This window comes from Myotis lucifugus, unplaced genomic scaffold (assembly GCF_000147115.1).
Source record: "Myotis lucifugus unplaced genomic scaffold, Myoluc2.0 scaffold_54, whole genome shotgun sequence".
Classification (NCBI taxonomy): domain Eukaryota; kingdom Metazoa; phylum Chordata; class Mammalia; order Chiroptera; family Vespertilionidae; genus Myotis; species Myotis lucifugus.
Genome location: NW_005871102.1, coordinates 4,777,472 through 4,796,529, shown reverse-complemented (window position 1 = coordinate 4,796,529; position 19,058 = coordinate 4,777,472). Strand labels below are relative to the sequence as shown.

At 40.6% G+C, this 19,058-nt stretch overlaps 2 protein-coding genes across 2 annotated transcripts; both read left to right on the top strand.

Annotated features, from left to right (window-relative positions):
- Positions 1–3,588: 3,588 nt before the first annotated feature.
- Positions 3,589–19,052, top strand: LOC102417278 (torsin-1A-interacting protein 2). Its single transcript, XM_023753930.1, has 5 exons — positions 3,589–3,760; positions 11,346–11,535; positions 13,949–15,067; positions 17,277–17,372; positions 18,041–19,052. The coding sequence occupies exons 2-5, from the start codon at positions 11,502–11,504 to the stop codon at positions 18,796–18,798; spliced, it is 2,007 nt and encodes a 668-aa protein (XP_023609698.1). The 5' UTR covers positions 3,589–3,760; positions 11,346–11,501; the 3' UTR covers positions 18,799–19,052.
- On the top strand, positions 3,759–6,182 carry LOC102429894 (torsin-1A-interacting protein 2). The gene has a single exon (XM_014456064.2). It carries the CDS (start codon positions 4,256–4,258, stop codon positions 4,649–4,651), a length of 396 nt encoding a protein of 131 aa, XP_014311550.1. The 5' UTR covers positions 3,759–4,255; the 3' UTR covers positions 4,652–6,182.
- Positions 19,053–19,058: the final 6 nt, after the last annotated feature.

The window sequence follows — 19,058 nt, the reverse complement described above, 5'->3', positions numbered from 1 at the left end:
TGAAACCTATCCTCGACCTTTTTGTGTGGAAGAGGAAAATTATGAGAGAATTTTCCCCCACGTCCACCTCAATCAATACACACACACCACTGAAGAGGATCCTTTTAAATTTGCACATAGTTTATGAAGAAGGCTTTCTAAGCTCAACTGTCACTGCTTCAGAAAGGTGATATTTCCTAGTGGCTAAGAGTACAGGCTCTGGAACCAGTCTGCCTGGATTCAAATACCAATTAATTCTATGACCCATGTAACCTTGGACAAGTGGCTCAACCTTTCTGTTTCTTCAAATGAATTATTGTAAGAATTACATGAGTTAATATGTGTAAAGTGCTTAAAACAGATGGTGGTACTCAATAAGTGTTAACTATTGTTACTAAGTATTATTATACTCAGTATAATAATACTTAGTATATTTGAATACCTGGCAAAGTGAGGTTCTCTGGACTGCCTTTTGCCCGGATTGAGGGTACCTTTTTCTAACTTGCACAAAGACACCCTATTAGGTAATATCCTCCCTACAAACATGCATGTCTTTATGGAGTATGCCAAGATAAACTTTCTTTTCCATACTAACATTAGGGTAAGCCTGTTTACCCTATTTGTAAGATAGTTGCTTACAATTTTATGAGAAAAACAAAGATCGAGATCCTTCTGTGGGACTCCTCTTTTCACCCACTTTTCCTCTAAGCAGAGTAACTGCTGCTGCTCTTCTTGTCCACAGTGTGACAATTTGGTTGTGTCTATTAATCGTTTTTAGTCCATTGCTATTTCCACTCTATCCTTTTTTTTTTTAATGATAAAAGATTGAATAGAGATTATGTAAACTATTAGGATTTATGATTCAGTGGAAGGAAAAAAACTATGATTGCATCCCCTCCCTCTCCCATTAAAGGTAATAATTATCCTTGTGCTTATCTTTTTCTTTTTAACTTTATTGCATATTTATTCCTAAATAATATATTGAAACTTTATGTAAATGGAAACTATGTGCGTGTGTGTATTCTGCTACTTGCTTTTTACTTTTCAGCTCAATATTCTTGAGTTTTCATCTACGTATAGTATTTCATTGTATGGCAGTACTTCAATTTATTTATCCATTCTACTGTTCATGGACATTTTGGTTGTTATTTTGCTACTATATACAATACCATGAATAAATATTTTTATTAATTTTTTAAAATGCACATGTGAAATTTCTCTAGGATATAAAAGCTAAGAGTGGAATTACTGAATTAGAGGGAATGCAAATCTTCGTCTTTACTAAATAATGCCAACTCAATTCTGAAAGTAGTTGCATTAATTTATACTCCTTTTGTCAGGGTATAAAATTCAAGTTGCTATTTATTCATTCAAGAAATGTTTATTGGGCATGTACAGCAGTAAACAAAAAGACAAAAAGTCCTAGTCTGTATTTTAGTAGGGGCTAATAACTAAAATATTTAATATATCAAAATGGTACATGTTATGGGGAAAAAATTAATAAAGCAAGGCGAGTGAATGCTATCTCACTGCTCTTAGAGTCATGGGGGTCAGAGACTAAGGGGATGAACCGCAACCAGGAAGCTCTGGGCTTCATGTGGTGATGACATAAAAAGATACAGGAATGGTGAGATTGGTTGGTCCTGATGCTTTCAGGCAGATGATGGTAGTGAAGCTGTTAGTTTGAGGTTGGGGGTAGAGTTTGAGAATCTTGCTGGGAACATTTTTGGAGGCCCTCTTCACTCTCCCAGCAGTGATAAGGCTGAGGAATGAGCGAGGAGGCTGGTATTAGGTGATCTTATTCTGAGCACTTAGTGCTTTGGGGCCCACTTTGACTCTTGCCCATAGTGGTGTAAGGGACCAGGAGAGGGGCATATGGAACACTAGTGTTCTCTTGATTCAGGAATACTTGGAACTCTAGTGCTTGCTTGACTGTTGAAGTTGGAGAAATGAAGGTTGGGGTGAGGGTGGATTTACTCTGAATTTTTGGAGCAGTATGGCTTCCTCTCGACCCGGCCAATGGAGATGTCCTTGGGGAGGGATGGTTTTGTCTAGAGCAGCGGTTCTCAACCTGTGGGTCGTGACCCCTTTGGGGGTCGAACGACCCTTTCACAGGGGTCGCCTAAGACCATGGGAAAACACATATATAATTACATATTGTTTTTGTGATTAATCACTATGCTTTAATTATGTTCAATTTGTAACAGTGAAGTTGGGGGTCACCACAACATGAGGAACTAACTGTATTAAAGGGTCGCAGCATTAGGAAGGTTGAGAACCACTGGTCTAGAGTCTACAGAGTTCCCATTGTCAAACTTGTCTGGTGGGTGTGGAAGAGCATCTTGTGGTGTTAATTGCACTTTCCCTTTTCACTCTAAAAATCCAAAATTCTATATCTTTCCTATGTCGGTCATATAACTTTACTGCTAACTCCTAAGTTAAACTCCATGATCATATGGGTTCATCATCAAGTACATGTTCCATGTACTAGACACCCAAGATTTCCCAGTACCACAACTGAAACTTTGACTTTGGTGACCCTTGTCAGTAGACCCACAGGGAAATCCATTCTGCCCTGTTGTCACCATAAAGGTTGAGTTAGAAATCTTACCATCTGTTCACTCTGTTCTCAACTGTACATTATTACCTAACCTCAAAAAACATATCAATATATCTACACTGATGTTTTCTGCACCTCCTCTGGGGCTTCTATCAAAATATTGGCCCTATGTGGCATTAAACTTGCCATTTTGAAATCTGAGAATCCCTGTTTCCCTTAGTGCCCTCACAGCATCCAGCCTCAAAATTCACAAATAACACCGGAGAAAGTCGGGGTATACATTGTCCTCTGATAGCCTGTGGCACCCTAGGTGGTTCTCTGGTTGTCCAATACATCCTGCTACCCCACCTCATCTACTTGTTCTATTCATGCCATGAAGGATTACAGAGATCACGGTAGTATCTGCAAATTCCAACTGAATTACTATATGTTTTCTAAAAATAGCCCAGGACCATTGCTCAGAACTAGGCCTTACTTGCCTTCTTAAACTTACACTGTGCACAAACCTACAAAAATAGATGTGGGCATAGCCTGTCTTGGTTTCTTTCCCAGCCTTCAAAAGGATTTCATCCAACTTCCTATTGTTCGCTATTAAGAGTATTATTGAATAATTTTGTAAGCTTTTTCTTGAATAGATTGAAGTCTATTGTAGAAAGACTGTCATCCTTAATGTTCTCTCACACGTTATGGGAATACCTTATATGTCATCCATTTCGAGATATACAAGAAATCTCAAAGTTCTACCAGGTTAAATATGATTATGCAGACCTTATTATTCCCAAAATGTAAAAGGAGTAAAGAAAAGGAAACATAGTCTTTAAAAAATGAAGCTATTACAAATCTTAAATGAACCAAAGCCCTTCCTAGTGCCAAAATAAGTATAGGAATAACTCCCAACAGATAAATTAGATGAAATTGTATGGGGAAACCTGTGAGACAATTCTCATCCACCTTGATTGACTCAAATGATTTCCCAATGCATGTTCCTAATAATATTGTGAGCAACTGAAAACCCATTATGAGTCGTCTGAAGTGTTATCATTTGCAGGTATGTGAAGCATTCCCAGACCCTCCAACCAACTCAGCATCAGCTACTTCTCTGACGGGTCCTGATTAAGGTCCTCCCAAGAAAGACTTCATTGGATCCACGCTCAAGAGGACGATCCCAGGTTTTCCTGACCCCCCTACATCGCTGTAAAGTGCCAAGGCCTTAAGACTTGGGTACGTGTATCACAACGGCAAGAGTGCCAGCGCCCACAAAGACCCATTGGATCTGTCAGCTCCTCTCTTTGACCAACCAGACACAATAGCTAACCAGCAAAGCAGAGTAAGCCAAATGCCTCTGCATGAGATCATCAGCTGATTAACACACAAGAAAAAAATAACTAATTTAGACCAGAGTTCTAGCTTTTCTTGAGAAACTGGAATTTGAAGGGGCTATTCTGTGATCTGTGCTCCTAGCAAGTGACTGAGAACATTATAGACTGGATTGTTCGCTGAGTTGAGAGACTGAGTTGTCATTGAGTGAAACATAGACAACGAAATCTTGAAGAATTGCACGTAAGTGCAAGCCAGATTTAACTCTCTCTCTAAGTAGTATCGGTTGGACTGAGAAATTGCTAAACCAAACCTGTGATAGGACTGGCTATTTATCTCCCTTTGTCATTGTTGTCTCTTACTGTTGCATTGCTTTCTGTGTTATCGCTGGAGGACCAGATGTTCTCAGATAATTCACATTGCCCTGACTGTGGGCAACAGTGGTTTCCTAGTTTAGAACTAGGCCACTGGTTGTACCAAACTGAACTTATTGAAAATGAATGTTACCAAGTATTCTTAGACCGTATCAACAGAGCTGATTATTGTCCTGAGTGTTATCCTGATAATCCTGCTAACAGAAGCCTTGTCCTTCCTTGGTCTTTCCCACTTGAATGGGCTCCCCAAAATCTTACCAGGTGGACCTTTGAAAAAGCTTGCCACCCATTTCTTCTGGGTCCTCCGCTGGTTAGAAAGAGGATACATGACTCTAGACTAGCTGGTTTTAACCCAGCATTACAGTTAATCTTGGCTAGAACAGACACAACCTTAAACAAAAAACTTGGCCAAAGCAAATAACTTCTTAAAGAGTCACAATCATGGAGACTCTAGAGGGTTTTGTGCTAGTAACTCAAGGAAGATGGCAAAATGACGCATTTTATATCTAATTCAGACTGTCACTACTTCGGGGAACTGCTTAACTTGCTGGGTCTGCTCCCATGGTCTACACCTATTCTGTTCGGCATGAATTTAGTCAGTATTCCAGCCGGCTGTTCATCTGGAGCCAGAGCATTTCGTGTTCCCTGTGCTTTGGAATTAGCTTACCCTCCTGAAAAGCTCCACAGCCTAACTACTGACAGAGGACAAGGTAGTCCTGGAGGAGCCCCATACTGTGTATACCATGATGGTATTTCTAGTGATAACTTCTGTGGGAAAGCATCTTCATTGTAGCTGGCTTCTAGATCAGCGGTCGCCTCACTGGTGGTCCGTAAAGGCCGAAAGGTTGGCAACCGCTGTTCTAGATGATTTCAGTAAAAGAACTAGACATTTTAATAAGAAATTACATTGTTCTGATTCCACCCCTTCTGATTTTATATATAATTAATTCATATATAATCATTTATTCATAATTGGCTCTATTTGGCCTTAGTGTGGCTTTGATATTATAGATCCCTGGTCACTGCCAGAGAAACCACATCCGATTGGTAACACCTACATAGGTTACACAAAAACATGCAGAAATGCCTATACTGGCTATATTTACTTGGCTCTACATAAACAAAGACTGTCCTGTCTTTGTGGTGACTGAACTTGGAATGTCCTGCCAGGAAATGGAAAAGTGTGTATGAGATAGGCTGCAAAAAGAGGTCTCCAGCTTGACTCCGTAATAGTAGGAGCAGTCGAAGGGAAGCATCTTCAAACCAAGACGGTCTTGCTGGGTGTTAGCCACATTCTGGCCTTCACTTGTTCATGAGAAATTTAGAAAAACCTGTTGGAACATCTCAGAGGCCATGGGATAAGTTTAAAATTCCACTTAAGATGCTAGATAATCCATTGCTTGTGGAGCAACTCAACAGTGTTCTCAGGGTCCCAGGTCCTCTCTGTTTTCCCCTCTGGGATCCTGATCGCATTAGCTTTTGTCCTCTTAGTGTCCTCAGTGATTACAGTGTGGCTTGTTGCTGCTCTAGGCATTTCAGTCCCATTTGGAAGCAGGGAGCGAAAGCTTTCTCCTTTGAAGACTCTGTCTTACTTGGAAAGGAAATCTTTCCCAACAGTCCCTCACCAATTTCTCCTTACATCTCATTAGAAGGTACTGATTCAAACAGGAGCCTGGGAAGCCAGGCCAAGGAGAATGGGGTTGGCAGTGCCTAGGCAGGGCACATTGTCTCCCCTAATAAAATGAGGGCTCTTTGAGGAAGGAAGCAGTGGGGAATGAATGGCTGTTTTCATGCAGGAACTCATGCCTGCCACATGTTGTGAAACCTGAGCTGTTTGTTCGTCTGTATAAAGAATGTACCCCAGAGACCTCTCCTGTATCTGCCTTATGTCTGTCTTGGTGGAAGTTCTCTCCTGTTATATTGCTGAATAAACTGTGTGGACTGCTAAACCGAGTGAAGATTAGTAGTTTATCATTATGCCTTGATTAAGAACTCCTTCGCTATTCTAACGCTCACTCCAGAAAGTGAACATTTACTTTGAGGTATTGCTTTTGAGGATGGTGTTATGATCAATATTATTGCTCTACATTTTTTTCAGAAACCCTCTACATATGTGCAATTCTAATTATCAGCAAAATAGAGACGAGGTCTTTTGTTTTAACCAATCTCTCCTTTTAGTAGTAAAGACAAATTAAATCGATTTATTCCATTGATTTTCAAATCAGTATCTGGATGAACTTGTCAAAAATTGCGAATTTCTTGATCTTACAGAAATCTTGATTCCTTAGGTTGCTCACAGGGCCCAGGAATCTGCATTTTATAAGTCGTGCCTTAGGAGCCTTGTGTAGGTAGGTGCTCTGTGGGTCATACCTGGAGACATACAATAGCAACATATCCAGGGTGTCCAGTTATCTGGCTTAAAATGATGGGAACGGAGTGCTCATAGTGCGACAAGGTAGTGATAGGTAATTGTACTTTGCTGGTGACATAGAGAGATTTCCCGTCAGACTGAAGGTCACTTGATATTTCAGGTTACAACTCGGTTACACATTTCTCACAAATTAAAATGATTGCACCATTGTAGCCCTCCTCACAAACAGTTCTGTATGGTGTCATTATAAGCCATGTGAGTATATGGGCAAAAGGAAGGAATAAAAAATATTAATTTTAATTTACCTTAAGTAGGATACTTTGCCTTCAGACATGATTATCACATACCTGTTATATGGTTCGCTCAGAAATAACATCGTGTGGCAGAGTTCATAACACTGAGCAAGGGAGAAAATTTAGAAAGCTTTGTAGCTCTTCATCTTAGGTCATTTCAGTATGACTACGCTTGGTTTAAAATACTATAGATCATTCTAGAGGACTCCACTTCAGAGTTTTCAAAGTATAAGTATGTTCCTAAAATTCATTTTCATGACAAATGATGTGGAGAGTTATCCACTGTTTTGGATTATGTGAGCCATATCCATCTCTACTTCCATACTGTGAACGGGTTGATAATACTACGTACACATAATGGTGGCCACTTTAAAAATGACTTTTATAATTACCTGTTATTTTATGGCAGACCTGGGAGTGGAAGGTTAATGGAAACATGCCTGGGCAGACAGGGAAGAAAATGTGTCATCAAAAGAAAGCTGTTCTGGGTTGTGGATGACTGTTAAGATTTATCTCTAACTCATAGGAGAAGGAACCCCAGGCAAGCCCAGGCAAAAAAAGAACTCTATGGCATTCAAAGAGTATGTGGCTGTCAGCATGTTATAGATACCTGTAAAAGTGAAGTGAGTCATACCCCTTCCAGCTCTTCAGGTCCCTCCAGCAGCTCTGAGTTGCTATGGGATCTCGAGAACACAACTTGATAACAGTTTATAGAGGAAACATGATGGCCTTGCAGCCAGCTGATCTGGGCTTGTCTTCGAATTCTGACTATTGAATGACCTTGGGCGATTTAACTTCTGTATCCACTTCATCTGGAAAAGAGAAGGAATAATCATGGTCAATAATCATGGTCCATACATCATAAGATTGTTGTGAAGATTAAATAAGTTAATACATAAAGTGCTTCGAAGGCTCCCTGGCCCAAAGAACATGCTCAATAAATGTTAGCTATTATTGTCGTTGTGTATGTTTTGTTATTTGTCTCCATAGCAGGATTGTAAATTGAGGACCACGTTATCTGCTACTTTTTATCTCTAGAGCATAAATGGCATCCTTCATTAAAAGGAGCATATGAAAACAGAATAATAGATATACACTTATTGGGCCCTGTCATACCTTTGATGCGATGGCATTTATGTCGAAACGACTATCCTGGATTGAAGGATTCTCTTACGTCTTTCTCAGCTGCTAGACTTCTAATTTCCCTCTCCTTTTTAAAAGAAATATTTAGCTCTTGGTGTTGCAGACACCTGTGCTTCCTGATACCTGCCTCTTCCCTCTTCTGCACGTCTCCTCCAGGTCTCTAACCCCTCTCCAACTCCTGCTTGGTCCCCAGGGCCAAACTAGAAGTTTTCAGAATGGAGTGGCGGTTGGGTGAGGTCCTACTGTTTCCCAGCAGCTTTTCCTTGTCCTGTTTCCTCCCAAAATGTATGGGAGACTGTGGTTGAATGGTGACTCTGGACTGTAAGTTCATTCTCTGTGGGCTCAGAGTTACTATCACAGGCCTTTTCTTTCTATTCTTTTCCCCACAGAAGCGAATATATTTTATTTTATTACTCATTAAAAAATTATTCATTACATCCAACATATAGAAAAGTGCAGAAAATAACATTTAGCTATGTACCCAGATCCCATGAACATTTTGCCACATTTATCTCTGTTCCTTCTTTTAAAAGATACTTTACAGATACAGTTGCCTCCTGTCCTTGCTCTCAGCCTATTCTTTTTTTAAAAAATTATTTTATTGATTTCTTACAGAGAGGAAGGGAGAGGGATAGAGTTAGAAACACCGATTAGAGAAACATTGATCAGCTGCCTCCTGCACACTCTCTACTGGGGATGTGCCTGCAACCAAGGTACATGCCCTTGACCGGAATCGAACCTGGTACCCTTGAATCTGCAGGCTAATGCTCTATCCACTGAGTCAAACTGATTAAGGCCTCAGCCTATTCTTGTCCTTCCCTCTGCAGAAGCAAGCACTAAATGGAAGTCGATGTCTGTCCTTTCTATTCATGCATATAATTTTTAATTTTATATCTACTTAATGGACAGAGCAATACAAAGAATTGGATACTTTCACATTTTTATTAGTTATAAATTTATACATACATCTGTAATATGCATCAGCTTATAGAGTTACCCTTACAACATTTAACTTTGTATGTTGGAGTCTGCTAAACTTGCTTGTGTTACTTAAGTCATTCTGTGTACCAGACAGGGAACACCTCCCAGGTTGTCACGGCATTGCCATTGGTACAAGGAGATGAGCACAAAGAGGAGCCACATCTGCGGAGGAAGCAGTGAAGCAAATTTGTGTACCTCTTTAGAGAAGTCCCAGGATATCGAAATCAAGGAAAGGCATTCCACATTCTGCCATCTGGTGCATTCTCCATAAATGGAGAATAAAACCTGACTGCTTTAACCAGTCTCAGTCCTTCCTGGAAACAGTTATAGCAAAGTGACCCAAGTTTTGCTGCAGATTTCAGGGTCACGGGGGAGTGGAGATAACCGCCAGGGGCACCGAAAACCAACATTTCATGATTGAACTTGAAAGGATTTCACTAAATGTAAATGTTTTTATGCCATATAGGTACATAGGGTCTTCCTCAGCTTGTTTTTGGGAAAGATCCCTTTAAAGGTGTCTTTTTGGGACTTTTTCCTACAGCTGCAGAAAGGCTCCAACATCCCCATTTCCATCAGGACGAGGCTCTGCCTCACTTCCATGATGCAGTCCAGGGGTTCCTAATGCGCACACTTCCTAGTATATGGATTGGACACATTCAAAAGATTGACCTGCTTCTGGAATAGTGGCCTCCAGATCTCCCAGGTACCCCAGCACGTGACTTCTTGTGAGGCTGTGTCAGGAAACTCCATGTTTGTGCCACTTCTAACTTGCAGCCTCGAGGGAATACCACTTCAGCTGTGAACATGTGAGGAGGATACGTTAGAAAGGGTCCGAATGCCATGGGCTTCGGAATGGCATGTGCCTTGAGACAAGAAAGGTGTATACTGAGCATTCGTGAGATGATAGAAATACTTGTGACGGCTCCTTTGCAGGTTGTTTGTTGGCTGCAACCTAGTAATACATTCTGTTTCCAAGTAATACATTTTGAAAGCATTGTGTTATAACTTCTATTGAAGATACTCTACGTGCAACAAAATGTACAGATTTTTCATTTGATGGCAACTGATTGTAACCACCACCTCAATAAAGACCTGAAGTACTTTCTGGACCCCAAAGTGTCTTCTCATGCCCTTTTCCAGTACTTCTTCCACCAGGAGCCACTGACCTGTGTTTTTATCACCACAGTTCATACATCTGCACCAGCAGAAAGGAGTCCTGTCCCTAACTCCTCCCTTCCCTTCCAGTTTATAAGTAGCACCACTCTTCATTCATAATATTTTCAATTAAAATTTGGATTGAAAATTCTATACCAGGCACTGTGCTAGGTAGGCATTTGGGAGTAAAATTAAATTTTACAAAATTGTGCTGTGAGAAAGATACAAAGACGGCTAGTTGACTAGCCTCTCAAAACACTTTACAAGGCTCCTTCACATATATATTTTTTTATTGAGTTAAACTTGGTATATAACATTACAAAAGTTCCAGGTTACAACATTATAATTTGACATCTGTATATACTACAAAGTGATCACCACCAAAAGTCTCGTTACCATCCTTCACCATACAATTGGCCCCATTCCCCTCTGGGAATTACCAATCTTCCCTGTTTCTATGAGTTTTGTTTGTTCTTTTATTTGTTGTTGTTTTTGTGTTGTTTTTTTAGATTCCACATATGAGTGAAATCATATGGCATTTGTCTTTCTCTGTCCGACATACTTCACTTAGATCTATCCATGTTGTCACAAATGGCAAGATTTCATCCTCTTTTATGGCTGGGTAGTACTCCATAGTATGTATGTACCACATTTTTATCGATTCATCTGCTGATGGACATTCTCTCCTCCAAACCTCAAGGCAGCTGTCTCAGTTTGCAGGTAGCCCCTGTGCATTGTTACTTGTGAAGGATAACCTTCTGACAGGCAAACTCTGAGAAATGTATATGGGACAGAAATTGAAGACATAATGGAAATTGGCAATGAGTAATTCAGCAGTGACTTAACTTTCTACTCTTAGAATGACTTTTCCTTCCAATTTCATAGATATTCTCTTTAAGATTCTGGTCACTTGGTCTTAACTTTTTCATATCCTTTCAGCCACACTGGAATGTACTGGGAGAGTATTCAAAGTTAAGAATCTGAAGCTTTTTTCTATTTGTAGTCTAGGCTGTGGAATGTGATCCTCGAGAAAGGCAGAAAACATTCTTATCTTCACTAGAGAACGTTTCAGAGAGTAAATATGACTCAAACTAAACAGATTTAATAAGTAAAGCTGAAATTGGCATTTCTCCCATGGATGACTAAAGAGTCATTTTAAATTTTTTTTTCAGTTTTATTTTAGTGACTGTACATATGCCTTGTTTCCTGGGTCTGCGGGAAGCATGAGTCTGTTGGGACTTGGGACAAGAAGAAAACAAGACTTCTTCACAAGGAAAACCAGACACTAACAAAAAGAACCCCAAGGTCTGAAGAGAGAGAACACAACCATGGCAGACAGAGGACCTGGGGACCCGCCGAAGGGTAAGGCGGGTTGTGCAGCACTGGGGTTGGTGCTGCAGGAAACCAGGGCTGGGCTGAGAGAAAACCTCTGATGACGGAAACCTGCCTGAAGTTCGGAAGTAAAAAGAAGTTAATGTCATTGTTTAATTTGCTCTGGTTATTCTTATCCTTTCATATTTACTAAATTTTACCAAAATATCAGACCTTAATTATAAGTAAGATTAATGTTTTAGAGACTCCAGTCGTTGGAACCTGTAGTATTGGAAAAATGCAAAGGCTCTTTAAAAAGATTGTAGACAAATTGTTATTTATTTTAAAAATCAAGATTTTTTAAAAGTTAAGAAAACAGAGACGTGCTATATATTTAGAGGGGGTCTTTTTATTATAGGGAAAGATGAAATTTAAATTCACCCTACTTATGTATATATAGAGGGTACACAAAATAGGCAAAATATGAGGTAGATTTTGCAGAAGAGAAGACGGGCATATTTATTTTAATCTTTTACAAAGGATTTTTTTAAAAAAACATAAAAGTAGAACTGTGTAATGAACCCCCATGTACTTAACAGCTAACTTCAAGTATTACCTACATAATGCTGAACTTGTTTCCTGCTTTGGAATATTTAAATGTGAATATAAGACATTACATCGTTTTATTTGTAGAAAGTTTTTTCTCTTAAAAATAGATTTTTAAGAACCATAACCAAAATAGCATTATCACATCTAAAAAATAAATTGTTCTTTCTTTTTTTTAAAAAAACATATTTTATTGATTTTTTACAGAGAGGAGGGGAGAGGGATAGAGAGTTAGAAACATCAATGAGAGAGAAACATTGATCAGCTGCCTCTTGCACACCCCCTACTGGGGATGTGCCCGCAACCAAGGTACATGCCCCTGACCGGAATCGAACGTGGGACCCTTGAGTCCGCAGGCCGACGCTCTATCCACTGAGCCAAACCGGTTAGGGCAAATTGTTTTTTCTTAATATTATCACGTATCCAGTGAGTATTCACATTTACCCAGTTCTCTCAGTAACAGTTGAGTTTTTTTTTTTCTCTCTTTACAGTGGGGTCACACAATGCATTTGAACTTTTTAAAGTTTTATTATAGAAAATTTCAAACATAAAAGTAGAGAGACATGAAATGAACCCCTTGTAGCCATCGCACAGCTTCATCTGCTGTCAGCATATGGCCTCATCTGTGCTCCCTCTCTTCTCCCTTCCTCCAGGTCATTAAACTGAAGCAAATTCTAGACATATAATTCTAGCTATAAATCCTTGAATACTTATCTCTAAGATAAGGATTCTTTTTTCAAAACATTATTGCAACACCTTTACTGTTGTAAAAGATGAACAAAAATTTCTTAGTATCATCAAATATCTGGCATTCAGACTTTCTAATTATCTCATAAATATTTCTCTAACAACTGATTTCTTTGACACTGGATTAAAACAGTGTCGTTCGCAGACTGCATTTGGTTCATCTGTCTCTGAAGTCTCTCTTAATCAATAGGTCACCCCTCATTTTCTCTTCTTGCCATTTATTTTATTTCTTGCTATTACTAAAGAAGCAGAGTCTTTTGCCCCTTGGAATGTCCCCCATTCTGGGTTTTACTGATTATATTTCTGAGGCATAATTTTTTAAAAAATATATTTTTATTGATTTCAGAGAGGAAGGAAGAAGGAAAGAGAGAGAGAAACATCATTGATGAGAGAGAATCACCGATCGACTGCCTCCCACACACCCCACACTGGGGATCGAGCCCGCAACCCGGGCATATGCCCTTGACTGGAATCGAACCCGGGACCCTTCAGTCCACAGGCCGACACTCTATCCACTGAGCCAAGCCGGCTAGGGCATCTGAGGCATAATTTAATACATCCCTCTGTCCCTGTATTTCTTGGAACCTGGTAGTTAGCTCTAGAAACATGATCAGATTCAGGTTCAGTAGTTTTGCAGGAAGACTTCCTAGGTGGTACAGTGTACTTCCTATTGCATTGACTCGGGAGGTTAATGATGTCTGGTTTCCCTCTTGGTGCGATGTTAAGATTGATCAGCTGGTTCAGCAGCTGTCAGCCTGGTCATCCATTATAAAGTTCCTCATCAGCTTTTTGTATAATGGTTTTAGTTACTGCGGTTGATGATTGCCTAGATCCGTTATTTCATTAGGGAAGAGGATGCATTTAATACAACCGAAAGTTGGCTCTGTCCTTCGGGATAGTTTTACATTAGTGTTATTTGTTAAGTTTGTTAACACAATAATAAATGTGTTTGTCTTACTCTCCTTTAGTGTATGTCAACAGAAATAATGTTTAGGAAGAATGCCTTGTAAATCATAAAATCTATATAATATTATTATTAATCAGGGACCTTGTTAGAATACAAAAAGGGAAATTTTTTTCAATAAAAATGATAAATTTTTTATCTCCACAGACTCTCAAAAGGATTTGGAAAATGACCCATCAATAAATTCTCAGGCACAGGAGACCACAGTCACGGCAAGTACCACCAAAGAAGCTCAGATCCTGAGCCCTGCCTCTGGTCTCAACAAGGACCACCAAGAAGTAGAAACAATAGGTTCAGGAAGTGCAGATACAAGTAATCAATCAGAAAGTCCAGATGAAGCAAGTTATGGGAACTATCCAAAGGACAAAACAGAACTCAAGACCAACCAGAGTTTTCAGGATGGCAAACTAGGGCATCAACTCTCCTCAAAAAGTCCGAATAAAGAATCCTTGCATCTTGAAAGTGTGGGTGAAAAATCTTTGCATCCTGAAAGTGTGGGTGAAGAATCCTTGCATCCTGAAAGTGTGGGTGAAGAATCCTTGCATCCTGAAAGTGTGGGTGAAGAATCCTTGCATCCTGAAAGTGTGGGTGAAAAATCTTTGCATCCTGAAAGTGTGGGTGAAGAATCCTTGCATCCTGAAAGTGTGGGTGAAAAATCTTTGCATCCTGAAAGTGTGGGTGAAGAATCCTTGCATCCTGAAAGTGTGGGTGAAGAATCCTTGCATCCTGAAAGTGTGGGTGAAGAATCCTTGCATCCTGAAAGTGTGGGTGAAAAATCTTTGCATCCTGAAAGTGTGGGTGAAGAATCCTTGCATCCTGAAAGTGTGGGTGAAGAATCCTTGCATCCTGAAAGTGTGGGTGAAGAATCCTTGCATCCTGAAAGTGTGGGTGAAAAATCTTTGCATCCTGAAAGTGTGGGTGAAGAATCCTTGCATCCTGAAAGTGTGGGTGAAAAATCTTTGCATCCTGAAAGTGTAGGTGGAAAATCCTTGCATCCTGAAAGTGGGGGTGAAAAGTCCTTGCATCCTGAAAGTGGGGGTGAAGAATCCTTGCATCCAGAACCCAGCTGTTGTCCAAGTGAAGAGGTAGGAAGAGCAGATGCACAATTAGGGAGCAGCTCCGTAGACCTCCCTGAGGAAGCAAGCAACAGACCTGAAGCTTCACAGAAGCCACTTGCCGTAGACCCCCAGGGTGTCCGGGGTCCTGATCATTCCAGTGCAGGGCCGGAGAGCCAGGGTACACGGCGGAGGCGACTGGTGGAACCAGGTGAGAGAGCCCACTGACTTCTGTCCTGTTCTGTATTGCTTGTCACTGAGAGCACAGCAGCTCAGGGTCCTTTCCAGAGGACATCTCTTTCCTTGGACCTTGTCCAAGGTCACAGACAGAGCTATGGCTGAGTTGAGATTAGAATGAGGTTTCTTATCTCCTAGACTAGCTCATTCCATTCCATTGAATAAACTGCATTTCTAAACAATGTTTTCACTTATTTACTGTTTGTTTTAATACAGTATGATGGAAAAAAAGGGGGCATGACCTTTTATGAATTCACCTCTGGCTTTTCTTTATTTCTCATGAGCATGCTTTCACTTACAGTTTTTTAATATTTTATTTTTGGGGAAACTAAATGCTACAAAAATCAAGAGATGGGAAATTAAAAAACCAACACCAATGATACAAGTACCCTTAAAATGCAGTCATTTCAGTTTTATAGGACTTTGAGCAAATCAGTTAATTTCTCTATATCTGACACCCTCCTACCCCATTTGTATATTAAGGAGAACAAGTATCATATATTCTCTTAATAAGATGTGCTTACAATGTGCTAAGTCCTTTCCTTCCTGGAACTCAAGGGCCGTGGATTCCAGTTGTGGCCCTCCCACTGGGTGACCTGAGGCAAGTCTCTTAACTTCCTGGTACTTCATTTTCCTATTTGTAGGATGAAGAAGTTGGACAAGCAGATCTCCAGCTGGCCTGTTCCAGCTCTCACCTTCTGTGACTGTATGTGTGGATTTGTATTTTATAAGCACTCTGAAGAATTCAGTCTGAATGGCTGTTTGTCAGTGGAAAGGAATATAAAATACAAAATATTCTGTTCGTCAGAGACTTGACTAAAGGCTAGAAATTCATGTTTCCCTCTCAATCAATTACTGATCTCAAATACTGTATGTTTCATTCATTCATTAACCATTAGAAGAGTCTGTAACTTCAGTGAAGGCAGGAACTGCGTCTCTCTCATTAATTGTGTTTCTGTGGCACCTGGCACAGAGAAGCAACTTAGAAATATTTGTTAACTGAAGAAATGAATGAGAGTTGTATGGACCATTATCTGCCATCAGAATGTCACCAGTATGCAGAAATATTCTTTTAAAATGTAGTTTATTTGTGAGAAGCAACTTAATATAATGGAATGAGCTAATCTAGGAGATGAGAAACCTTGTTCTAAGCTCAGTCTCATTATGTGACTTTGGGCAAAGCCCTTAACATCCTTGGATCTTTTGCCATAATAGGTGAAGGTTGGGGGCTGGAGTAGGTGATCATTAAAGATCCTTCGGTCCTTAAATTCTGTGACATGATATTTTAAACATCTATTTTTTTGGTGTGATATGACTACATGAACTGTCTTTTGCAGGTGAAGGTGATTCCACTGTTTTATGTTAATACAGTATGACACTTGAGTTGTTTTTCCAGTAAGGGGTGTGGGCAATACTCAACTTTCACTGTTGCATGAAGTACCTGGCTGGAGCCCAGCACACATCCACACTCTAGCGTGACTTAGCTTAGAGTGCTGCAAAACACTGCCCTCCGTTTACCCACACATTTTAAGATTGGCGTCTCACCCCGCAACTGCATTTTTATATAGTCAATAAATATTCTTGAACTTGTATTCCTGCTTTTTAAACATACCTCCTTCACTAAGAGTTCCAGGCTTGCTTTTGTAAGCTGTTTTGCAGCTACAGTAACCTCTCTGGACTCTAAACTTAGTGCCTCTGTTATTTGTACACTTGGGGGCCCTGAGGGGCCATGTGAGACTCGAACACGGGAATTCCAACATCACTGTCCTGAGATGTTGAGCCTTGTGTACAGCTGACCTTACTTAAATCACTTCTTAATTTTGTATGTTTTTGGTTGAATCACAGACAGGTTTGCCTGCAATATTAGGATACTTGCTGCTTTGTCTTTGATGTAAGGGCCAGTGAGGAATTGTGAATGTTAGCAACAGTATCCGTCGATGAATTTCATGATACTACATTTTATTCTGCTAAGTAGAATAAAAATAATAGTGAACCTTAAGAAAAAGGCAGGGGAAAAAAAGCCTTATATAACGGAAAATTTTACAAAGTATAGAAATTGGCTCAGTCAAATAATTCTTTAGTTTGGTTAGAGGTGTAAAAGTATACACACTCTCATTAGTGTATTGCCTAGAAATAATGTTCTTTTCTCTCTCCCCCCCCCCCCCCCCCCCGCCCCAGAAGCTGAAGTCATCAACAGGAAATACAAACATTAGAAGAAAATAAAGAGGATGCACAGGACGCCATAAGAAAGAGTAATAAAAAGGATTTTTGGAGCTATGGTGAGAACAAAGCTGGTACAGTGTCAATTCACATTCAGAAATCCTCAGCAAGAATACCTAGAAAATGTGCAGGTTTAAACAGTTTAGTCACGTGTTAAAAAGTGTTTGATAGGAGGTAACAGGAAAATAGAGCAGTGGAGTTTTAGGGTTTCTCCTTCGGGGGTGCTTGCTGGCTGCTAGTTTGCCACCCTTAACAAAATGGGAATTACCACAGGAGGAAAGACATGTCATAAACAAGAAATTACAACTGCCTTTTCAGTTAGAGAATATTAACCTCGCAAGTGGCATTTTTACATTTTGACCTTTAAAAATAAAAGGCATGTTACAGGTGATAGGTATTTTGAGAAGGTAGAATATCCTGAGAGCTCATTTCTACATCACATCTTTATATTACATTGTAGCAACGTATTATAGCAACAAATACAAAAACTTAGCTTTTACCTTCTAACAAAGATATTGCATCTTCAAATAATTAAGTCAAAGAAATCAGAAAAAAGAGTGTATCTGGGAGATTTTAAGAGTAGAAAGTTTAAAGGATTTTGGCAAAAGAAACTCACCACAACCCGTAAAAATCTAACAGTATCTCTGCCTCATTTCAATTTACCAGGGGTTTTATTTCTGACTCACGTTCTCTCCTTTTGTTGTTCATCTTTTTCATTCTCTGACAGGCTCCATCTTTCTTGGCTTCCTGGTGGCTCTTGTTTTGCTAAGCTCCGCTCAAAGCTACTATTCCTCTCCAGCACAGCAAGTGCCCCAAAATCCAGCGCTGGAAGCCTTCCTGGCTCAGTTCAGCCAGCTGAAGGACACCTTTCCGGGCCAGAGCGCTTTTCTGTGGCAGAGAGGACGCAAGTTTCTCCAGAAGCACCTCAACGCTTCACACCCCACCGAGCCGGCCACCATCATCTTCACAGCAGCTCGAGAGGGAAGGGAGACCCTGCGGTGCCTCAGCCATCGCGTGGCGGACGCCTACACCTCTTCCCAGAAGGTCTCTGCCATTCAGATCGACGGGGCGGGAAGAACCTTGCAGGACAGTGACACGGTCAAGCTACTGGTGGACATGGAACTGAGCTCTGGGTTCGAGGATGGCAGGAAGGCCGCCGTGGTGCACCGCTTCGAGTCCCTCCCCGCAGGCTCCACCTTGATCTTCTACAAGTACTGCGACCACGAGAACGCGGCCTTCAAGGACGTGGCCCTCGTCCTGACCGTCCTCCTGGAGGAGGACACGCTGGCCGCCAGCGTGGGCCCCAGGGAGACGGAAGAGAAAGTGCGAGATTTGCTCTGGGCCCGGTTTACCAACGCGGACACGCCCAGCTCCTTCAACCACATGGACTCGGACAAGCTGAGCGGGCTGTGGAGCCGCATTTCGCACCTGGTGCTGCCCGTCCAGCCCGTGCGGGCCATCGAGGAGCAGGGCTGCCGGCTCTGAGCCAGGCGGGCAGCGGCGGTGGAAGGGAGGGGTTTATTAAAGGCAGTTTAAAGGCCTTCCCTGTCTGTGGGAGGAATGTGAGGAAATCGCCTGAAAAGTACAAGTGGGCTTATTTTAGGAAAAAATCGTTTATTTTTTACTTTTGGTAAAATTTTTCTAATCTAAGCTTGACAAAGCTAAAAGCTGACCTGACTTTTTTTTTCTTTGCTTTTCAAGCAAATCAGGTTTGAAATAGATAACAGATAGTGTATATACATATA

Bases quoted from the DNA above. Each gene is read 5' to 3' on its own strand.
- LOC102429894 (XM_014456064.2), top strand. From the start codon at position 4,256: ATGTTCTCAGATAATTCACATTGCCCTGACTGTGGGCAACAGTGGTTT.
- LOC102417278 (XM_023753930.1), top strand. From the start codon at position 11,502: ATGGCAGACAGAGGACCTGGGGACCCGCCGAAGG. The intron at 11,536-13,948 runs GTAAGGCGGGTT...TTATCTCCACAG, and splicing joins ACCTGGGGACCCGCCGAAGG to ACTCTCAAAAGGATTTGGAA. The intron at 17,373-18,040 runs GTGAGAACAAAG...ATTCTCTGACAG, and splicing joins AAAGGATTTTTGGAGCTATG to GCTCCATCTTTCTTGGCTTC.